The sequence below is a fragment of the Pecten maximus genome, chromosome 16 (assembly GCF_902652985.1).
Source record: "Pecten maximus chromosome 16, xPecMax1.1, whole genome shotgun sequence".
In the NCBI taxonomy this organism is placed as follows: domain Eukaryota; kingdom Metazoa; phylum Mollusca; class Bivalvia; order Pectinida; family Pectinidae; genus Pecten; species Pecten maximus.
The window spans coordinates 3,202,045-3,224,922 of NC_047030.1; the positions used below are offsets into that span (position 1 = coordinate 3,202,045).

Sequence of the window (22,878 nt, forward strand, 5' to 3'; positions counted from 1 at the left end):
GAATGTGGTTACACTGCTACGAATTTTATCACGTGTCATACCAGTTGTGAAACAAGCGTAGTAATGGGATAAATTTGCTTTAAAAACGTTTTATTGTTTACATACATGTAACAAATCATGATGGTAATTGGCAACCAACAAAAACATGTCTTTCACTTTAAACATATCCCACGGTTTGTTTATTCATAATATTTGTAAATTACCATTTTGAAATTCAGGCAGGCAAAGTGGAATTAGATTACAGTGATAAAAGTAATTAAAGTAATACACCTGTACGTGCTGTTGAAATGTGTATGTTCATCCATACCGCCTTTGTATTTTTTTTTCAACAAGTGAAAGCCACATACTATGAATGAAAGTCTAATTTTCGTTCATCAAGCGAAACTGTAGCGGTGGAAACAAACTGACTTTAGTGTTAATTGTTTAAAGTCAATAGACTGTCGTTAACTATCCCATAATATGCTTTTGTGAGCTGATTCTGTTCGTAGGAATAGTTTTGACGATGTGGATTATGATATCTCTCAAACATTTATCTCTCAATTTACCGTTTTTTTTTGTTTTTGTTTTTCTGAACAGGGCACCTTAATCGCAAATTATGTATAATATGTAACAAATCCAATAAAATCAGGCTCTTGCTATTACCTGTTATGAGAATCATGTGACCGGATGTGACGTTAAGCCACTGTGTATAGATTATGATAGTCTAACCAAGATGATTTATTTTTATTGACGCCTGACTTGTCAAGTGATCCGTCGACACCAAATTGAGTCAATCTATTTTTCAAATCACAGTTTGTTCTAAATATGGCTTTTGCACTCCGTAAGGAGATTTCTGTGCCACTCAAAGGGTTAATGAAATAGAATCATAGTAAATTGTAATCAAACGTAAAGTCAGCAACACAACAAAAACAAAGCAAACAACAACAACAACAACAAAACAATAACAACCTCCATTGACAATTAGTTTTTGTTATTTAAAAAAAAAAAATATATATTACACGTTTATTTACATATATTTACATTCAGTAATTTTGAAAGCATTGGCGAACAGTGTATTCATATTTCATAACAACATTAAAACGGCTGTTCCTCTCCGACATCAATCCCAGGTAAAACTATGAAAAAATATTGAGTGCTTTAACAGATAAAATAATAATAAAAATAATCATAATGTAAATATAAGGAATGAAATACAACTGCCTCATCGCGACTCATGGATATGTTCAGTAGCCAATGTTGTTATGACCTCATGAATGTTGAAAAAATGTATTTCAATCCTTAAATGAAACAATTTTTATTGACAGTATGAAATCAAAAAGTAACCGCCTTCTTTGTTTACTAATATCTAGTGCTGAATATATAGATATGTGTTATTGTCCAAAAAGATAAATGTATTATAAAGACACGTTCTAACAACTTACGAGCTCTTCTCCATATATATAACATATACAATGAAATATACATCACGTCATATAATTCATTCATGTACTCAGAAGTTAATTTTTAGTAAAAAAAACCCCGTATTTTGTTTAAATAAATTTTTGAAAATGATTTAAGCAGAAATAAGATGAGAGACATGAAGGAGGTTCGTTCAGGTAGAATCAAAACGCTTTGTACCACTTTGCCAATATCGATGTTTATTTTGTATGTTAATGTCACCATTTCTCCACACAATACCTTTTAAATGATTTCATTTTAATCACGTAAGGTATTAAGCAGAACTCTGATTAAAGAATTTTTTATATATAAAAAGATAGTTGCATGCATCTTCAACACGATATGTAGCTACACAAATTGGAGACTGACAAATTCCTACTCTAAATAATCTGAATTAGTCTTACTGTAAACCACTATATATAGCAGTGCCCTATCAGGCTATGTAGTATGATGATATAGCTTTATCCAGTATGCCAGTAATCGGGCACTCATAGAGAGGTACACGAACACTTTCATTCTTAAAAGTCTGAAAAGAAACACCGGATTCAATATCATTATCTAAATTATTCCTTAAATGTATAGACGACGGAACAAAATATGTTTTCTTATGCGAGTTTGGTTTGTTCGGGACATTTCTAGAAGAGAAAAGTAATGTTTCATCCATTTGTAGGATTAAACTCCATAAGCCATTGATGGGACCGATTCTGTAGATATTGTAAACCATGATCGCCCGGGGAACCCCTGTTGAAACTGGTTTTAAAGATGAGATACATAAACGATCATAGTCTGTTACTAAAACAAATATGACAACAGGATAGCAGTTCACCCCCTATGCCATAATGATGAAGAGTGGGCCTTTGTGCCAGATCTTGCAACTCGCTGATGACTAGTCATATAACACATTACATGAAAAAGAATGTTCCTCTCTGTCAGTACCAGTGATAATATATGGTATAGTACTGTTATTTACTAAACGTTGGAATGAGCGGCAAGAAACCAAGATATATATTTATAAAAAAATAGTATTCTCTCTTGAAATGTAAAAAATATACTTAAAATCAGGGACATATTAAAACTAAATCTTTGACAAAAAACTAAGTCAAGAAATAGGTCGATGTTTAAAGGATCTCCTTTTTCGAAATAATTGAAAGACACAGATTTTTGTCCCTTTCAGAAGGGCAGACAACTTCTCTTATATGTTTAAATTGTTCTGGCTGTAGCTCTCAACATAAGCTGACTGATTTTATCAGGGTCAACTGTCTTTTTAAAGTCTAGAATAAAGAACAGAAAGCCCTATTTCAGGTATAACAATATTATTAAGAGAGGTCGGACACTTCCAATGAAAATCGTGTGGATTGATCAGTACACGAAATTGAAGTGAAATAATAACTAATAACTTTTCCAGAGTTAATGTGGACTTTCAGTTTTCGATTTATTGACAAGGGATTTGAGATTACTGTAAAAGTCAGCCTTAGCTTTCTTTTCGTATTATAAACATTATTTCTCAAGCTCTTAAGATTGGAGCGAGCATCATATCGCTGTTAAGTTAGTGCTTCATTTGGTGCAATTTCATTTTATTGATGATATCACACTTTACATAGTGGTTCATTGTTTTAAAGAACCTGAAGTATAACAATGATTTAAATTAAACACCAGTGAAAAATCAACACGCCATATTACTGTTGATTATATAACAATGCGCGATAACTTTGATTTATAAAATTCAACAAAACAATTTTATAGCAAATACATAACAAAACATTTTCAAATTTATATATAGCAAAACATTTTAATACAAATACATAACAAAACATTTCCAAACTATATACTAAAAGGCATTTGAAAGTGAATCATCTTCTAGTCGCATACCAATTATTTACTGAGTTTGGTTGAACTAAGCTGTAACACATTATACAATGTCATTATTAATTAAATTTTACAATATTACGCATAAAATATTCCACTTCAAGCACAAAATACACCAATGAAAAGAAAAAAACCCAACTTTTTGTTTATTCCTCTTTAGTTGCATTAATCGGTATTTAAAAAAAATCACAAAATAATCAACAGCAAAATTAAAAAAAAGTAATAACAAATGTTAAAAGGTAGTTAAAACTCCCAACAGATTAACACGTAAACTATAAATAGTATTGTTAACCTGGTGTTCCATACTATTGTTAGAGTATTGTATTACATTGTATAGATAGTCCAGTCATTCAACCAAACAAACAATACAGGTATGTTTATCCTCGAACTAATAGCTACATGATTTTATATTTTGCTTTAGAAAGAGGATTGTTAGTAGTTGAAAAAGAAAAAGTCTAGTAAAATGATAATTAGGGAAAATATTTCAGTTCTGAAAACATGACATGATCTTGGGTTATCTTATGTCCGAACTGATCAACATACAAGTACCTATGTCTGAAACATTTTATTTGAAAAAGGACCAGCAAATGCTGCCAAATATTTTATATCCATTTGTGTATGTTTAACACTTTTTAAAACACTAACTTTGGTAAGATGAGTTTGCAGGTGTGTCCAATCTCTGATGATGAAAAGTTCATCTCATGCAAGTTAGCCTTACAACTGAAAAAATCTCAACAATGAACATCTTTTATACAAATGATTTTGCTAGAAAAGTTGTCATAAAATAGATGTTTCATGAGATCAATTTGAAGTTAAACATTCATACAACGCCATTATTTTATTGAAAATTGCATTACCCCCCCCCCCCCCCTTCATAAGAAAAAAGATCTTTTTAAACATAAGATATGAATTCATGGTGGTGATTCCCTCTAAAAGATTTAGCAGTCTGATATAATACAATATATATATATATATTTACATTTTGTTGTTCAAAATTAGTGGTAAAGCTTTTTTTGTAACGGTTCAGTCAAATTTGCACGGCGTGAGGATCGTATCTACCTGACGTCATTTATTATAGGAAGATATCTTAACCAAGATACCAATATTTGCTAGGAATTACCCACTTAAATTCACATTTCAGTATTTGTTAAAGTCTAACAGGTTTAAATTGTAACATCATTTAATTTGGACATAAAAGCAGCCCCCAGTCAGCCAAGCGCGCGAATTTGAACATTCTTGAATTCTAATGTATACAAAGATAGCATTGATGTTGATGTTGATTAATATGATATTCTGTCCTAAAATGCAGCAAAATAATAAAAAACAAAAAAACTTATATGTTCGACATATGAATTGCCTTTAAGCAATATTCAAAGCTTGGTATTTTTTCCAGTTTTTAGTTTTTGGTTGTTCTGTGTTGTAAACAAGATTAGCAACATAGTTATCTTCCCCTATCCAGTGTTACACAAGAGGTTGACACTGCTCTTAAAGGCTGGTACAGCAAGTAATTATTCTTATATTCAAGAATCTATTTCTGCTACAAAGAATGTACCAATCTTAATGCAAAAACTAAATCTTTTGCGCTTAGTGTGAGGCTAAACGATCAAATACCTGGACTAAGACAGTACTTGATAAAATGCATACATATATATTTATAACATTACTTGCATAAAAAACCCAACTCAACAGTGCTATAACGATTTTCAAAATACTTTTAACTGCATAAATCCGGGTACTTTATACGACCATCGAGACATTGCATATTTCGTTAACATGACACCAGATCAGATCAGATCACATTTATCTCGACATATTGCTTATTTATCGCACAGCATCCTGCATAGTTATGTGTTTAGGTAAGACAAGAAGATGTCAACAAACGACATGATTTAACTCTTGGTAAATGAGGGAAAGGGAAGGTCAATGAACTCCCATTCAAAGGTACAGTGATAACATGGTACAGGCAAATATCATGGTCTCTCGACTTATAACTGTGAGCCAATATGCTTCAATCGTTTGACTAGAATCTTTTGGCACCAACTAATACTATTTGAGAGTTATCCCTCGAAACTTTAAAATAAATGTTTCTGCGATATAGAAAAATAAAAATAAAGCCAATAACACGCTATTCCGGGAAAAAATCCTGACCCATTCAGATTTGAAAAAAAAAGATGCATATGCCGACTAAGTATCAGACCACCAAGTGAGCTAGAAATACTTTTGGGGAAAATGCCAGAAAATGTTTATGGTCAAAAGTAAGTAATGCATGACTGTGGGTAATTAAATAATCTATGGATGTTTGTCGACGGTAGACCATACTGAATGCTAGATTATTGTCCTAGAACCAAGAAAAGCTCGGAGTAAATAACACAGTTACTTACATAAATACATTAATAGATACATACAAATGTACATATATATAAATGTATATCAATAAATATATAAACAAATATTTAAATAAATGCTATTAGAAACTTCTCATCTATCTGTACATCGACAAACACATCCATGTACTTAGTCTATGTAGTATATCAGGTTCTTGTCCTAATCAAGCTGTCTTCGCTTTTAATATTAACTCGTCTGCAATAAATATGATAACTCAAACTTTACACGACAGACCATTCTGATAACACAACAAATTTATATGCAAAGTATTGCTAGCTTTTTTTTTTATATGTTTTACTTTGCTGGCGATATCAGGCACTTCATGTCTATATGATCCCGCAGACTTAATTTAACGATATCAAGACATTATAAGCAATTCGCCTAAAACGTCATTCACTTATTGCGGAGCAGCTTTCGGTATAACTGCTGGCTTGTTATCCATTCTTGCGTGAATTATGACAGATAGGCGAATTCTACACGACATCTAAAACATTTTTTAAAACTTTTCATTACATGATAGTAATATTATTGAAAAAACACTTTTTGTTGTAAAAGAAAAAAACAACACGTTTTCGACTACTGAAAACAACAATAATTAGTAGAATTATAACAAAACATCAAGAATACTTTATATAAAACATATACATTAGATAAAAAGACTTTAAATTGGTATATCAGAGACATTAACGTAGACAAAAACCTTGATGATTAAATTCGAAAACTCAAAATAAAGTTACTGGATGTAGTTCTATAGACTTCATGTTGTTAGTAGAATCTATAAGATAACACAAAACATCTGTTTGGTTCCCTAACTTCCTATCTAATCATTGCATATTATCGCTATTATATCCTCAAAAGCTATGAAGATGTTAACCTGCATTATCTAAAAAAAATAATAAACAAGCTTTTCAAACAATTGTGGGGGAAGTCTGATTCCAGACGGACACGGATATGTTATCAACTGTTTGTGTAGGAAGTCTTATTCCAGGTCTACACGGATATGTTATCAACTGTTTGTATAGGAAGTCTGATTCCAGGTCTACACGGATATGTTATCAACTGTTTGTATAGGAAGTCTTATTCCAGGTCTACACGGATATGTTATCAACTGTTTGTGTAGGAAGTCTGATTCCAGGTCTACACGGATATGTTATCAACTGTTTGTGTAGGAAGTCTGATTCCAGGCGGACACGGATATGTTATCAACTGTTTGTGAAGGAAGTCTGATTCCAGGTCTACACGGATATGTTATCAACTGTTTGTGTAGGAAGTCTGATTCCAGGTCTACACGGATATGTTATCAACTGTTTATATAGGAAGTCTTATTCCAGGTCTACACGGATATGTTATCAAATGTTTGTGTAGGAAGTCTGATTCCAGGTCTACATGGACATGTTATCAACTGTTTGTGTAGGAAGTCTTATTCCAGGTCTACACGGACATGTTATCAACTGTTTGTGTAGGAAGTCTGATTCCAGGCGGACACGGATATGTTATCAACTGTTTGTGTAGGAAGTCTGATTCCAGACGGACACGGATATGCTATCAACTGTTTATGTAGGAAGTCTGATTCCAGGTCTACACGGATATGCTATCAACTGTTTATTCTACTATCTCGTTATTCTCCCGTTCTCTTTCACGCAGCTCCTCTTCCGAGTCGGTTTCCTGACTAGTCATCTCAACAATAAAAGGCGTTAAAGGCGTCTGTGGCAGTTCTGTCTTAATTTCGTTGGCATTACTGTTTTTATTAAACACTGTCGCCACGCAATTTGTAGTCGCCATCACTGAGGCCGTCGGCTTGTTTTCACGCTGAAAATAAACCAGTGTATCAACTGTAAAACATGAAATGGTCTATGACAAGTAGATAAATATGTTTCGAGGTTGCAATAGGTCCTTAGCATTTGTGATAGCTGTAAGACAGTGGTATAGCTGTATACTAGTTGTATAACTGTGTGATAGTTGTATAACTGTCGAAATAGGTAAGACCGCGAAATCATGCATTCGTGAATAATATCTTAATTCGTGAAAATAGCCTCGGGATTCACCACATTTTGTGACCCCCAGGTGAAAATTCCCTATCCTACATGCACACATATTAAAGAGTCTTAAAATGTTATAATGTAAGACGTTTAACTATTGGCCTGACCTGGGATATCCTTCCAAGGCGTGGCATAGGAAGATTTGTGAAGAAACTTTGGTTGTAATGCTGAAAGATTTCCCCGGGGATCTCATCTGTTGTTAGTGTCTGGTTATCGTCTTGGTCAACGGGATCGAATTTCTTGTCATCTCCAACCTTTCCAACCAGCCATACTGTTTTCATTTCACCTTTACCCTGTAATGTCAAGGTCATTGTTAATCATATTAGTGAGTTTACAGCTGAAGCATATGCAAAGGTTTAAAGAAATAGATGATCTTCTCAAAGTTCTTAATTGTTGCTTCGCAAAAATTAAAACTTCTGAGACTCTGTTCTTAACATCACATATGAAACGAAAACAAAGCACAAGGACAGAGAACGTAGAGTTTGGCAGGGGTTAATGTGAAAATGGCCAAAACAAAATCAAACGGAGGCAATTATTTTATATTATATATTATTTTTATATTTTATATATAAATTTTCTATTATATATATCCTTGACGACACGTCGTTGCCCAAAGTATGAGTCAAAGTCAAATTTTATTTCTGATTGGCACAGGCAATGAAAAAACGCTTTAGGATTGTTTAGTGTTCGCACTAGTGAAACATTCCAAATCTATTTAGGATTAATTTATATATGCTATAAGTTGTGGAGATAAATCACTAATGACTCTAAATATGCGGTAGTTAACCCGATAACTGAATCTACTCCACACAGTCCCTGTAGAAATGTACCTGTATTGACGAACTGTTTTCAATGAGATATTATTACACCGTTGCATCAGCCAATCATATGAGACGATACAAATGGTTATGTCATGTTGAATGGCCTGGCAAATGCCAAGGAAAATGCTTCTTGCAGCAAGAATGAATTATTATAAGAAGACTCACTGGATAACTGACTGATTATGTGATAAACGATGATACCAATATATACAAATTCACAACATTGATGTAAAACATAAAAAAAATGTGAGAATCCTATCACTTTTGGCAATTCGAAATTAATTCAATATTTGTTAATTTGTGTTTTGTGATTACTGACATGAATGCATGAATGATTATAATGTCTACCACCGTCTACGTAAATGTCTGGCTTGTCTGACATTATTATAGGTTTGTGTTCTGAACACCTCGGAGAGATCGGTATCACGAACTATAACTCTAGATAAACCTACAAGGGGTTCAGCGTGGAGGAGATATGATGCACAAAAGGTCAAATAATGGACGAGGAGAAACTATATACACAAGTAAAGGTCAAACAAGGGGAACAATTAAATAAATGTTTCGACCCATAAAGTTAAACCACACAGTTCATGTCTCACCTTGATCGTAATACTCCCACGTTTACGAGTTAAATATTTCCGTGTCTTGAAGAGGGCGCTGGCTGTACTGGAACTTACATGAATCCGGTTGGCTGCAATATATAAAAATTAAAATGCTACTTTCAAATGAATGATAGGTGGTGGTGGTGGTGGTGGTGGTGGGGGGGGGGGGGGGGGGGGGGGGGGGGGGGGTGTAGTTTAGTCTCACGTTGTTGTTTCCGCTTAACTGAAGTGAGTGTCATAAAAACAGTGGTAGTAAATGTTCAACTATGAGTCACAAGGAAATACCCAAACTGACTTTGTGCAACAAGCTTGTATATACATAATCGTTACGAATGGCGTAATATCTTCTCTGGGCAACTGCTTTTTGTTTTCTCCAGGAAGGGATTTCGAGTTTTTTTAGCCGTTGTCTTTGTGGCTTGATCTTGATTAGGCCAGGATTGGTTATTCCAGGAACCGTGCATCGCATGGACAGTATTTTACCTAAATAAGGTGTGAGGTATGCGTATGTGTTGCCGACTGAATGTTATACTCTATTACCTCGATTTGGACCCCTTTGAAGTCTGCCAGTATAACATACAAAGAATGTTTTATGAGAGCGCAACGCCATCGCAGTTAGATTGTGTATGTGTAGTTTACTGTATTCCTACTTGCCGGGGTACCAGTCTATTTCATATATTGTGGCGTTCTACGTTTTTTCCTATATGGTCGAGTACTGGATTATTTCCTACACAGTTGAGTACAGTTATTTTCCGTTGGCGGGGCACCATGCTAGTTCATATATGGAATAGTTCTATGATATTGTCTATACGGCAGAGGTCAACGTTAATTGCTACAAAGTTGAATCACACTTACGTAATCCATAAGATTTCATCCTTGAAGCCGTATTGACAGTGTCACCAAACAGACAATACCGTGGTAGGACAGAACCAACTATTCCTGCCATGCATGGACCTATGTCAATACGAAAGAACAATAACAATAAAACAATAATTCCTCATATATGATACATCCCTTTTGTGTCATACCATGGCACGGTCCTTAAAGGTTCTACACTATCTTCATCATATATACTGCTTGTCACAAAAAGGTTAACAATGGCTCCCATGGTATACAAATATACCTAATTAACACCAACAAATATCACCCATGGTATACAAACATACATAATTAACTCCTACAAATATCACCCATGGTATACAAATATATCTAATAAACACCAACAAATATCACCCATGATATACAAATATACTATAACACCATCAAATATCACCCATGGTATACAAATATACCTATAACACCAACATATATCACCCATGGTATACAAATATACCTAATTAACACCTACAAATATCACCCATTGTATAAAAATATACCTAATTAACACCAACAAATATCACCCATTGTATAAAAATATACCTAATTAACACCTACAAATATCACCCATGGTATACAAATATATCTAATAAACACCAACAAATATCACCCATGGTATACAAATATACTATAACACTAACAAATATCACATATGGTATACAAATATATCTAATTAACACCTACAAATATCACCCATGGTATACAAATATATCTAATAAACACCAATAAATATCACCCATGGTATACAAATATACTATAACACCATCAAATATCACCTATGGTATACAAATATACCTATAACACCAACATATATCACCCATGGTATACAAATATACCTAATTAACACCTACAAATATCACCCATGGTATACAAATATATCTAATTAACCCTACAAATATCACCCATAGTATACAAACATACCTAATTAACACCTACAAATATCACCCATGGTATACAAATATACCTAATTAACACCTACAAATATCACCCATGGTATACAAACATACCTAATTAACACCTACAAATATCACCCATAGTATACAAACATACCTAATTAACCCTACAAATATCACCCATGGTATACAAACATACCTAATTAACCGTACAAATATCACCCATGGTATACAAACATACCTAATTAACCCTACAAATATCACCCATGGTATACAAACATACCTAATTAACCCTACAAATATCACCCATAGTATACAAACATACCTAATTAACCGTACAAATATCACCCATGGTATACAAACATACCTAATTAACCCTACAAATATCACCCATAGTATACAAACATACCTAATTAACCCTACAAATATCACCCATGGTATACAAACATACCTAATTAACCGTACAAATATCACCCATAGTATACAAACATACCTAATTAACCCTACAAATATCACCCATGGTATACAAACATACCTAATTAACACCTACAAATATCACCCATAGTATACAAACATACCTAATTAACCCTACAAATATCACCCATGGTATACAAACATACCTAATTAACCGTACAAATATCACCCATAGTATACAAACATACCTAATTAACCCTACAAATATCACCCATGGTATACAAACATACCTAATTAACCCTACAAATATCACCCATAGTATACAAACATACCTAATTAACACCTACAAATATCACCCATGGTATACAAACATACCTAATTAACCCTACAAATATCACCCATAGTATACAAACATACCTAAGTAACACCTACAAATATCACCCATGGTATACAAACATACCTAATTAACACCTACAAATATCACCCATGGTATACAAATATACTATAACACCTACAAATATCACCCATGTTATACAAACATACCTAATTAACACCTACAAATATCACCCATGGTATACAAATATACTATAACACCTACAAATATCACCCATGGTATACAAATATACTATAACACCTACAAATATCACCCATGGTATACAAATATACTATAACACCTACAAATATCACCCATGGTATACAAACATACCTAATTAACCGTACAAATATCACCCATGGTATACAAACATACCTAATTAACACCTACAAATATCACCCATTGTATACAAATATATGTAATAAACACCAACAAATATCACCCATTGTATACAAATATACCTAATTAACACCTACAAATATCACCCATTGTATACAAATATATCTAATTTACCGTACAAATATCACCCATGGTATACAAATATATGTAATAAACACCAACAAATATCACCCATGGTATACAAATATATGTAATAAACACCAACAAATATCACCCATTGTATACAAATATACCTAATTAACACCTACAAATATCATCAATGGTATACAAATATACCTAATTAACACTAACAAATATCACCCATGGTATACAAATATACCTCATTAACACCTACAAATATCACCCATTGTATAAAAATATACCTAATTAACACCAACAAATATCACCCATTGTATAAAAATATACCTAATTAACACCAACAAATATCACCCATTGTATACAAATATATCTAATTAACCCTACAAATATCACCCATGGTATACAAATATACTATAACACCATCAAATATCACCCATGGTATACAAATATACTATAACACCATCAAATATCACCCATGGTATACAAATATACTATAACACCATCAAATATCACCCATAGTATACAAACATACATGTACCTAATTCACACTAACTAATGGTAAATATGGTATACAAATATACATAATTCACACCAGCAAATTAGATTTGAATAAGGGTAAAAACAACGCCTAGAACTGGTCGCTTGAAAAAGCAATATACTTGTAACATAAGCAGAATAAACTTTACCTGTATTGATTCCAATCCTAAGTTGGATATTCCTGTTTCTAGAAATGACGAATGTTTTAGACTGGACGAGCCAAAGAAGTGCGAGAGAGAAATTAGCTACCTCGGACACATGTTCATTTCCGTTTTTCGTTGGTATACCTGTGGGTGGAGAAGAACATTACTTATGATGAATGACATAACTGATTTAAATATTTAAGGATGAAATATTATTTATTGGAGCCAATAAAAAAACAAAAGAAAACAAAAACCAAGACAAAACAAAAAACGTAAGTTCTCCTAAGCTAAACTCTGTTGCCTATCCCTCACCAAAACATCACTCTTTCTAATTTTCGACCACCTGGTCTTGGTGACTGCTCGACTTTGTTAAACTTTTCCATGTCACATAAATATTTTTAAGATGAGGTTTCCAAAGAACATTTTTGATGTTAAGGTGAGTTAAAAAATATATTAAAGTTTATCCTTATAATTTGATTTAAACTACCGCACGCAATCCTTGTGAAAATCTGCGTTTTTGATGCTTTATTTTCTCTTAAAATTATGACGCCGTTGTGTCAGCCAATTAAATGTGTCGTTACAAACGATGAATATGTCTTTTACAAGGAAGATAAGATCATATATAAAAGATGATTTACCGTGCAATATGGCCGATCAATGAAAAGATAATGCAAGTAGTACTAGTACATTAAACGTAAAAATGAGCCTTGTTACTGTGGACACACTATTGTGATGTCATATATTGATGGCGTCATGTTATTCTGTGTAGAGACCAACCAACCAATTGTTTTCCCATAGACCTTAGTGTTAACGTTTTGGATTATTTCATTCAAATTCTTGAATTGAATATGACGATTATGGTTTATAACAAAAGTTTAGGGTCTGATATAACACCTAATCAAAAAAAAAAGTTGGGTCCTTCAGCTCAAATTTTCTCCAGGGTAGCCATTTTGAAAATAGGTGAATTTCGCAGTAAAAATTCTCAAAAATCTTAAATGTTTACCTGTTTACTATTATTACGTGAACTTTTGGGGAAAAAACCAATCGGACTTAAGAAATTTATATCAACATTTCTTATTGATAGTTACCTATCAGGCTACATATCTATTTTCTCACTTCATAACATACTGGCCAATCAGTGGCTGCCAGACACTTTATCCTTGGCTCAACGTTCTATACACAGGGGCTGTTTCAAAAATTTTTTTTTTTCAATTGGTTGGTTGTTCCCTATAGCAATCCTATGTCTTTATGTATAATGCGTTACCTTTTATTTAAAAAATAATATTGAAATTATTTGTAACCATTCTTTCGAGCTACATGATAAATTGAATTTAACTCGTGTTCATGTCAAAATGAATTGAAGTCCCGTTTCGTATGAAATAAATCAATTCGTTTAATAGATAAAAAGATTAAAAGAGGAGGTGATTCATATGATTTTTTCTTATTTCGATGAAAACTCAAACACCATATTTCCTTCCCTCCCGTTAATGGAATTTATTATGTTACCATCTCTTTTGCCAAATCGGGCAATGTCTACTGATTCTATCGACAATCGACAGAGTTCAGTATCCTTTTACTAAATACAGTTATATGTATATTTAGTTGATTGAAGTTCAGGGAGCCATCCAGTCTTATATATCTTTGAATACGGGATATTTTTATTAACGTTTGGCGGACGATTTATTATTACACTGCGGAAATATAGTTCTCAAATAAAGGACGATAAGCATGGTAGGACAGTAGCTTATACTCCAAACATGAAATAAATGAATCGTTAAATTGTCAAATCTTGATAAGACGAAGTCAGTGGGTGCCATGACAAAAATTGAAAAAAGAAATCGAGATATCCCGGGTATTCGAAGGTACAGAGGACATTCGGAACTCACATTGAGTTACAGAGCACATTCGGAACTGACATTGAGTTACAGAGCACATTCGAAACTGACATTGAGTTACAGAGCACATTCGGAATCGACATTGAGTTACAGAGTCTTTGAGTGATCAGAACAACACAGTTTGACAGCATGATAATACATATCCAAGATGAGGAAAATATATTACAAAAACATTCCCTTTATCTTAAATCTTTCAACAACCCATGCAACCAATGAAATACGTATACAGCGACTTTGATTCTGAGGACATTTCAAACATCTATATGACAATAATGTGTAAACAATACCTGATGTAACCCTATAACAGTATTTTCAAACATCTATATGACCGCGATGTGACCATATAACACTGATTTCAAACATCTATATGACCACGATGTGTAAACAATAACTGACGTAACCCTATAACAGTGATTTCAAACATCTAGATGACCGTGATGTGTAAACAATACATGATGTAACCATATAACACTGATTTCAAACATCTGTATGACCATGATGTATAAACAATACTTGAGGTAACCATATAACACTGATTTCAAACACCTGTATGACCGTGATGTGTAAACAATACATGATGTAACCATATAACACTGATTTCAAACATCTGTATGACCATGATGTATAAACAATACTTGAGGTAACCATATACCATTGATTTCAAACATATATATGACCGCGATGATACCATATATCACTCATTTCAAACATCTGTATGACCACGATGTGTAAACAATACCTGAGGTAACCATGTAACAGTCATTGATGGTCTCGACTTTATATACGTCGTAATCATCGAGGAGATCGTCGATCATCCGATACAAAGTATTCAATAGGTCGACAATCTCGATCGGGGAACATTCGGTGGACATTCCGGCAAATCCGTAGATATCCGAAAACAGAATCGTCACGGAGTTGAAATATTCAGCATCAATATGTATGTTTTTCTGTAGTTTATTTGCTACGGGCTTAGGGACCATTTGGTAAAGAAGACAGTCTGTTTTCTTCTTCTCTTCCATCAATTCTCGAGTCTTATCTACCAGGGTGAGGGCATATTTTTGAATGCTGCTTGTAAGATTCTCGGTAGCAAATATAACAAGCGGACACATTATCAGCACCACCGCCAAGAATGAGGCACTTATCGACAAATCTCGTGTACTCTCGTCGATGACGACATCTAGACGAGCGATGATCTCGTAACCAAGGTCCCGTTGGATGTCCAATAGAGTGTCCAGATATAAGGTCATGTTGTCAAACCTGACAATTAGATGACACGAAGAGTTTGATTGGTTAATGAAATAATCAATGTAAGGTCATGTTGTCAAACCTGACAATAAAATGAGACAAAGTGTTTGATTGGTCCATGAAATAATCGATATTCATAGAGACAGTCTTTTTTTGTAGCTGACATGTGTCAGTTATGTCCCAAACATTAAACTGAAACCTTCTTAAATGTCTGTTACCTTTGGATAATATATTTATTTTGATATAAGGCTACACCCCATGTCACTATATATTCGACTACACGTTTTACTTAAACGGGTGTGATTATTATTGAGAATTATTGACCTACCAATAGCGCGCATCTTGTATATTAGGAACCCATTCAGTTCCCATTTGCTGGTGCTGAATCTCGTACCGGAAGTTGTTTATAATACCAGTTATATTGGTACCAACGCCTTCAACTCCAGACGAATATAGGCGGTCCACTCTAGTCGAGTACAATTCGGCTGTCGTATAGAACGCACGGAACCTAAGATGGAAGATAAAATAAGTGTTTATAAGAGCGTGCATCAGAGAAGCGTGCTTTGTTATCATACATGTTGTAAAATTGATATATTATCAAAGTTGTTATTCCATTAACTTGCAAGTGGGCATCGCAACGGGTTGGACTGTGCAACAACATCATCCACAGATGGCGCCACCCATTCTATATCATAACATTTGTTCAGTCACATTAGGTTTTTTGCTAATCTCCTTTCTGGACAAACAAATGTATACTACGTTAAGGGCTGCCTTGTTTTGTTTTTCTAATTCATATTCTGGATAAACAGACACATTCAGATTTTTGTTCTGAGTTTCATTCTGTATAAACACCAAAAGAAAGGATGAGGAGAAAATAAAACAACTTGTGATGTATAAAGGAAACAATCGAATGTTTTAATTTATCTCAAATAGAGGGGAGAAATTGCAAATTCGGATAAACTGCTGTGTTATGCCGCAGCTATAGTGATTCTTGGGTCTACTTGTAGTAGTTGGTAACTACCTCACTGAACAACATACGGGAGGCCGGTCAGATAACATCCAGGACAATTAGTGATAGGGCTAAAATGATGAATATGTGCATTGTGATCAGCATCTTATTATATACGTACCTGTTGATGCGGTAATCAACATCTTATCATATACGTACCTGTTGATGCGGTAATCAACATCTTATTATATACGTACCTGTTGATGTGGTAACCAACATCTTATTATATACGTACCTGTTGATGCGGTAATCAACATCTTATTATATACGTACCTGTTGATGCGGTAATCAACATCTTATTATATACGTACCTGTTGATGCGGTAATCAGCATCTTATTATATACGTACCTGTTGATGCGGTAACCAACATCTTATTATAAACGTACCTGTTGATGCGGTTACCAACATCTTATTATATACGTACCTGTTGATGCGGTTGTTGTACATTTCAAAGTAGTTGTGGGATAGAAAACCTCCCTGTACATAGAAAAGTGTACCAAGTGCTCGCTCAATACCTACAACAACAGACACGTACATACGTACATCGAATAATTATCGAAATTTTCGTCGGATTTATAATATCTACCAACAACATATACTGCAATTCTAATGAAGATAATTTCCGGAAGCAATTAAATTGCTTATAAACAGGGCTTTATAACACACCTATGACAGTTGACACGTTTAATCAAAAAGAGCGAAATGAATCTCATTTGACCATCTTCTGAAGTATCTGCCAGGAAAAAGTGATATCAATCCTCAATTGTATAAAGCCAAGTTAAAAGTTTACACGCAACTTTGGTCAGCCGAAAGAGAGAAAAGGGAAATAAAGACATCAGCAATATATCGTATACAGATTGAGAAACAGTGAAAAGAAACGACCTTCAAAACCTGAGATAAGCGCCGTAGTACCTCAGATAAACTGGACTGATATATTGGTAACTTACCTATATCCTGCTTGCCACTTGTCAATTTCAGGTACGCCACCAATGTTTTCCAGACCACGGCGAACTTGCCTTGGGTGATGGACTTGTACAACCAAACAATGACCACGTCTATAATGTTGGTGTAGAACTCCAGCTCGTTGTTGATGTTGTACCGGTTTTTACTCAGGAGCTGACGGTGTCGAGATAAGTATTCCTAAAAAAAACACACCATTCCTTATAAACCTTCAAAATTGTAATCTATATATAATGACCACCGTTCGACGGTCCTAGGCATTTTGAAGTAAAACTCTCGAGATTCGAACTCCGCTGTCATTTTCATAAATGTGCCTAAAACGGTAGCTAACAGGGCCAGCTAGTGAAGGTTTTGGGTTGTGTCACCTTGTTGAGATATACCAGAGTCTACAAAAATAGTAGTTACTACTTCCGCTTAACGCTCAGCATTCTGGGAGCAGGACGATTCGTTTGCCCGTTGTCAGCATAATCTGATTGAGTGGAGTGTCCGGTCATTAAATGACGTTAACCAATGCCAAACAAAACCAAACTCATAAGGATGCTCACATTGCTTCAATCATATTTCTCTATAAAGTCTGGATTCATCTCATACTTACCTGAAGTTTGTCTTGCGATTCGAACTCCATTCTGTTCTCGTTATCTAAGTTCGACGGCCAGTCATTGAGAGCATAGATAGCTTTGTCAGTCTCCAGGTAATCCGTTAACAAAAATGTCTTTGTCTCCGGACCTAGAGCGCTCAGGTACAACACACTCATGTCTCGTTCCTGCTGCAGGTGATGGATAAGGTTGCCCAACTCTACACTGAGTTGTAACTCCTTCTTCGTCTTATATATAAGGAAATAATAATATTGATAAACATTCCTATGGTGATATGGTAGTATGATCAATTTCAGAACATATATGTACTTTTATAAAATGCAGGAGGATGTGTATGAAAATATAGGCATTTCCTTATACACCATTCCAGGTCAAATGACATAAAATCTGATAATTATGGCAGAATATCTTAGAAATACATGTTTACACATGTTAACTTAATGGAAATGGTCATTTTAAGGTGATCCTCCTGAAAATGAGATATAGATATGTTGTACACACTTCAGCTACATGTATTATGTATATATATATATAGTCAATATATACTTTAAAATATAAAGACTGTGACGTTAATCCTTAAGCATGGGAATACACAATCTTAATTCCGCATAATGCGCGTGCATTGTTTGCGTTATAGCCTCAGATTTAAATACATTGAATTAAGTTATGCACGTGTAAATGATTTCGTTTAAAAAAAAAAACTGCTAAAAATAATCCGCTTGATGTTCCGATTTTTTTTTTGCCATTTAGTTGTCGGAAAAAAAAGTTAACAAACGACTTGCGTTTGAGCTAACTATTGTGGTAAGATAACGATGGAAGCACCTTTCGTACATTTTTTGCTTGTTTTTTTTATTTTGTTTTTATTTTGTTTTATTTGTGCATTAGAAAGTTTAGTTGCCAGATGTCTTACCTTTTCGTTGGCCGTCTTGCTGCTAATTGTGTCGGTTAAAGAATAGAACGTGAAGCCCCAGAGACCGAGGATAGGTATCACCGTTAGGCACAACATTTTAACCAATTGGATACGTTTTCCAGTGTCAGTCATAGATTGATCGCCACATGGACCTAGAAAAATAGAGGTTACAGGTCTCATGATGTAGGATATGGTATCTAAAATATTTTTGTATCTTTCATTTGCCGAGAGTCGTCGTAACTTTTGAAATTAACTAATGCAAGTGAAAAAATGATTTTAATAAAAACAAAAACAAAGAAAGAATACTAAGCAAAATGCAATTCTAACTCAAAATCGAAAAACGAGGGCAAACATAGAAATTTACATGAAAATCATCAAAACGTACAAGGGTAATAGGACCAGGTGATCCGGAATGACAAACGTCTTATGCTTCATCAACTTTACCCGCCATGTAAATATTGTTATAAATGATATAAGGTACATGTATGTATATTTAAGGAAGGTCGTACATTATGGCAGCATAAAATGTATATAATAAAGTTAAAATAGCCCCTCTTTAACACGTCATGATTGTTCTCCATTATCAATCTATATCTAATTCACTATCATTTAATCAATATCAATGCAATGTCGTCTTATATTATTCTAAAAAAGGAACTCGTTCTATAAAGTGTAGAAGCAAGAAATTAATATCCGGTTCTTGATGTAGTTTTCATACTATTTCCTCCATAATTCTGGGCCATGTTATAGTTTTCATACAATTTTCCTCCATAATTCTGGGCCATGTTATAGTTTTCATACTTTTTCCTCCATAATTCTGGGCAATGTTATAGTTTTCATACTTTTTCCTCCATAATTCTGGGCCATGTTATAGTTTTCATACTATTTCCTCCATAATTCTGGGCCATGTTATAGTTTTTAAACTATTTCCTCCATAATTCTGGGTCGTGTTATAGTTTTCATACAATTTCCTCCATAATTCTGGGCCATGTTATAGTTTTTAAACTATTTCCTCCATAATTCTGGGCCATGTTATAGTTTTCATACTATTTCCTCCATAATTCTGGGCCATGTTATAGTTTTCATACTATTTCCTCCATAATTCTGGGCCATGTTATAGTTTTTAAATTATTTCCTCCATAATTCTGGGCCATGTTATAGTTTTTAAACTATTTCCTCCATAATTCTGGGCCATGTTATAGTTTTCATACTTTTTCCTCCATAATTCTGGGCCGTGTTATAGTTTTCATACTATTTCCTCCATAATTCTGGGCCGTGTTATAGTTTTTAAACTATTTCCTCCATAATTCTAAGTCACGTTATAGTTTTCATACTATTTCCTCAATAATTCGGGGGCCATGCTAAAGATGCCACACTATTTCCTCCATAATTTTGCGCCATGTTTTAGTTTTCATACTATTTCCTCCATAATTCTGGGCCATATTCTAGTTTTCATAATATTTCCTCAATAATTCGGGGCCTTGTCAAGTTGCCACACTATTTTCTCAATAATTCCTGATCGTGTGATAGTTTCACGTTAGTTCCTCAATAATTCTTAGCCATGCTATAGTTTCCAAACTATTTCCTCCATAGTTCTGGGCCATGTTAAAGTTTTCAAACTATTTCCTCCATAATTCCTCCTTACCCACTTTGCTATTATTGCTTATGTGAACTATATAGTCAACTATATAATTATAGAATTCATTTTTTAGAGTCATCTCGTATTCTAATTTCTATAGAAATATTTAAAAATGATTTGAAGGGGTGAACATTTAACTAATTCAGTATAAAATGTCTTGAATGAATTCATTTGTAATGAAAAGACAAACCTACATCAGATGTATAAATACGTAGATTTAAATTAAGAAAGAGAAGCCCATGTGTAAAATGCAGAAGTTCAGGTAATTACAATTTGATGACGTTAGTGCATTTCACAAAAGGTCAGTCTAGATTTGTTAAGATTAATAAAATGGTCAGTTGACAATAAAATGGTCAGTTGACAATAAAATGGTCAGTTGACAATAAAACAAACCGTTACTGGCATTAGAACATCCCGATGGTGTTATATTCTTACCTCTGTCAGTGCATACTGTATTGGTGTTTAACGTTTTAAAGGTATCCAGGCTCGACTCGGAACTGAACCGACCTGAGTCTCTGCCGCTGTAGGTATTCGCCATTGTTTTTGTAGAAATGACAGCTAAAACAAGAAAAAAATGTAATTCGAAAAAGTTACAAGTTGATTAAAGTCGTACTTAATATAATGCGATGATTGTTAAATACGAACAGCTGGCGTTGTTCATGATGTATTAACCAAAACTGACCCCCCCCCACCCTCTTCATCCGTCCGTGAGGCAGTGGACCAACATAGTCATGAATTGCTCAGCAGTCCAGCTCGGTTTCCGAAATAATTGTTTTGAAACATGCTGTCGAATGAATAAATCTTTGGGTGAAGTTTTAACACCACATTAAACAATAATAGCATACTTACCACGTCCAGAAAAGAGTCAATCATGAGAGCTGACAGTGATTAGTCTAATATCCGGCTTTGACGATCCACTTCGCGGCTCTGTCTTTGAATATTTGTATCATTAGAGTCATATTGATAAAACAAACAACCGTTCTGAATCTCGTACAAGTATTTTATTTTGTAAATTTATAAATATATTACAATAGACAGTAGTAGTTCATCTAAGATATCTTACTTTCTTCCATTAAGAACTATTTTTTGTCTCGTAGCGAGCCGGCTCTCATAATTTAGTTGCCATGTTTGGAGAATTTGAACTGGAGGGCGGATCGGTACATTTGTAGTAATAAAATGTATTGGATAGACATGTTCAAAGTTCGTGCTCGAGAAGGAGAAACATGATGAACAAGTGTCACTTGTTGGCGAACCTCTATGTATCTTAAAACATAGAAGCTAGGCAGAGAACCCAGAAAAACCGACATGGTCGGACAGGAAACCACATATCGCTCCGCATCCGTTCTGGGAATCGTCTGTTTCCTAGGTAAAAGGAGAGTTGCCCCTTCGCCATGTTAACAGCATATAATGTTCCTCGCAAATTCAGAGAAATTATCCCTAATTACGTCATCGGATGCTGGAGACCATCGTGAATTTGGTAAAAATAATATTTAAGGAACACAGCCTCGTTATCGCTCGTGCAACCTTCTGGTATTATGTATGTTGTCACGTGAAAACACTAACTGGAATGTTTGTGAGTTACCTTACCAGAATAAACGGTATTCATGAATATTCATGGCCATAAATCTGGATCAACAAGACGATATTGAAGTGGAATCGACAAAAGGAGGGTAAAACTGAAAACAACAAGACCCTTTATTTCAGGGAAATAAAATTATCAAAATATATTAGGGGTTATACACTTTTACATTTTCTGAAACAAT

The 22,878-nt window shown here is 34.1% G+C and overlaps 1 protein-coding gene across 1 annotated transcript; it reads right to left on the reverse strand.

The window, feature by feature from the left end:
* Nucleotides 1-2,844: 2,844 nt before the first annotated feature.
* LOC117345393 lies at nucleotides 2,845-21,758 on the reverse strand. The gene is made up of 12 exons (XM_033908466.1): nucleotides 21,551-21,758; nucleotides 19,477-19,628; nucleotides 18,566-18,793; nucleotides 17,958-18,150; nucleotides 17,435-17,525; nucleotides 16,329-16,508; nucleotides 15,495-16,012; nucleotides 12,867-13,004; nucleotides 10,003-10,101; nucleotides 9,148-9,239; nucleotides 7,835-8,020; nucleotides 2,845-7,497 (listed from the first exon to the last, which is right to left on the reverse strand). Exons 1-12 carry the CDS (start codon nucleotides 21,651-21,653, stop codon nucleotides 7,291-7,293), a joined length of 2,187 nt encoding a protein of 728 aa, XP_033764357.1. The 5' UTR covers nucleotides 21,654-21,758; the 3' UTR covers nucleotides 2,845-7,290.
* Between the last annotated feature and the right edge of the window lie 1,120 nt (nucleotides 21,759-22,878).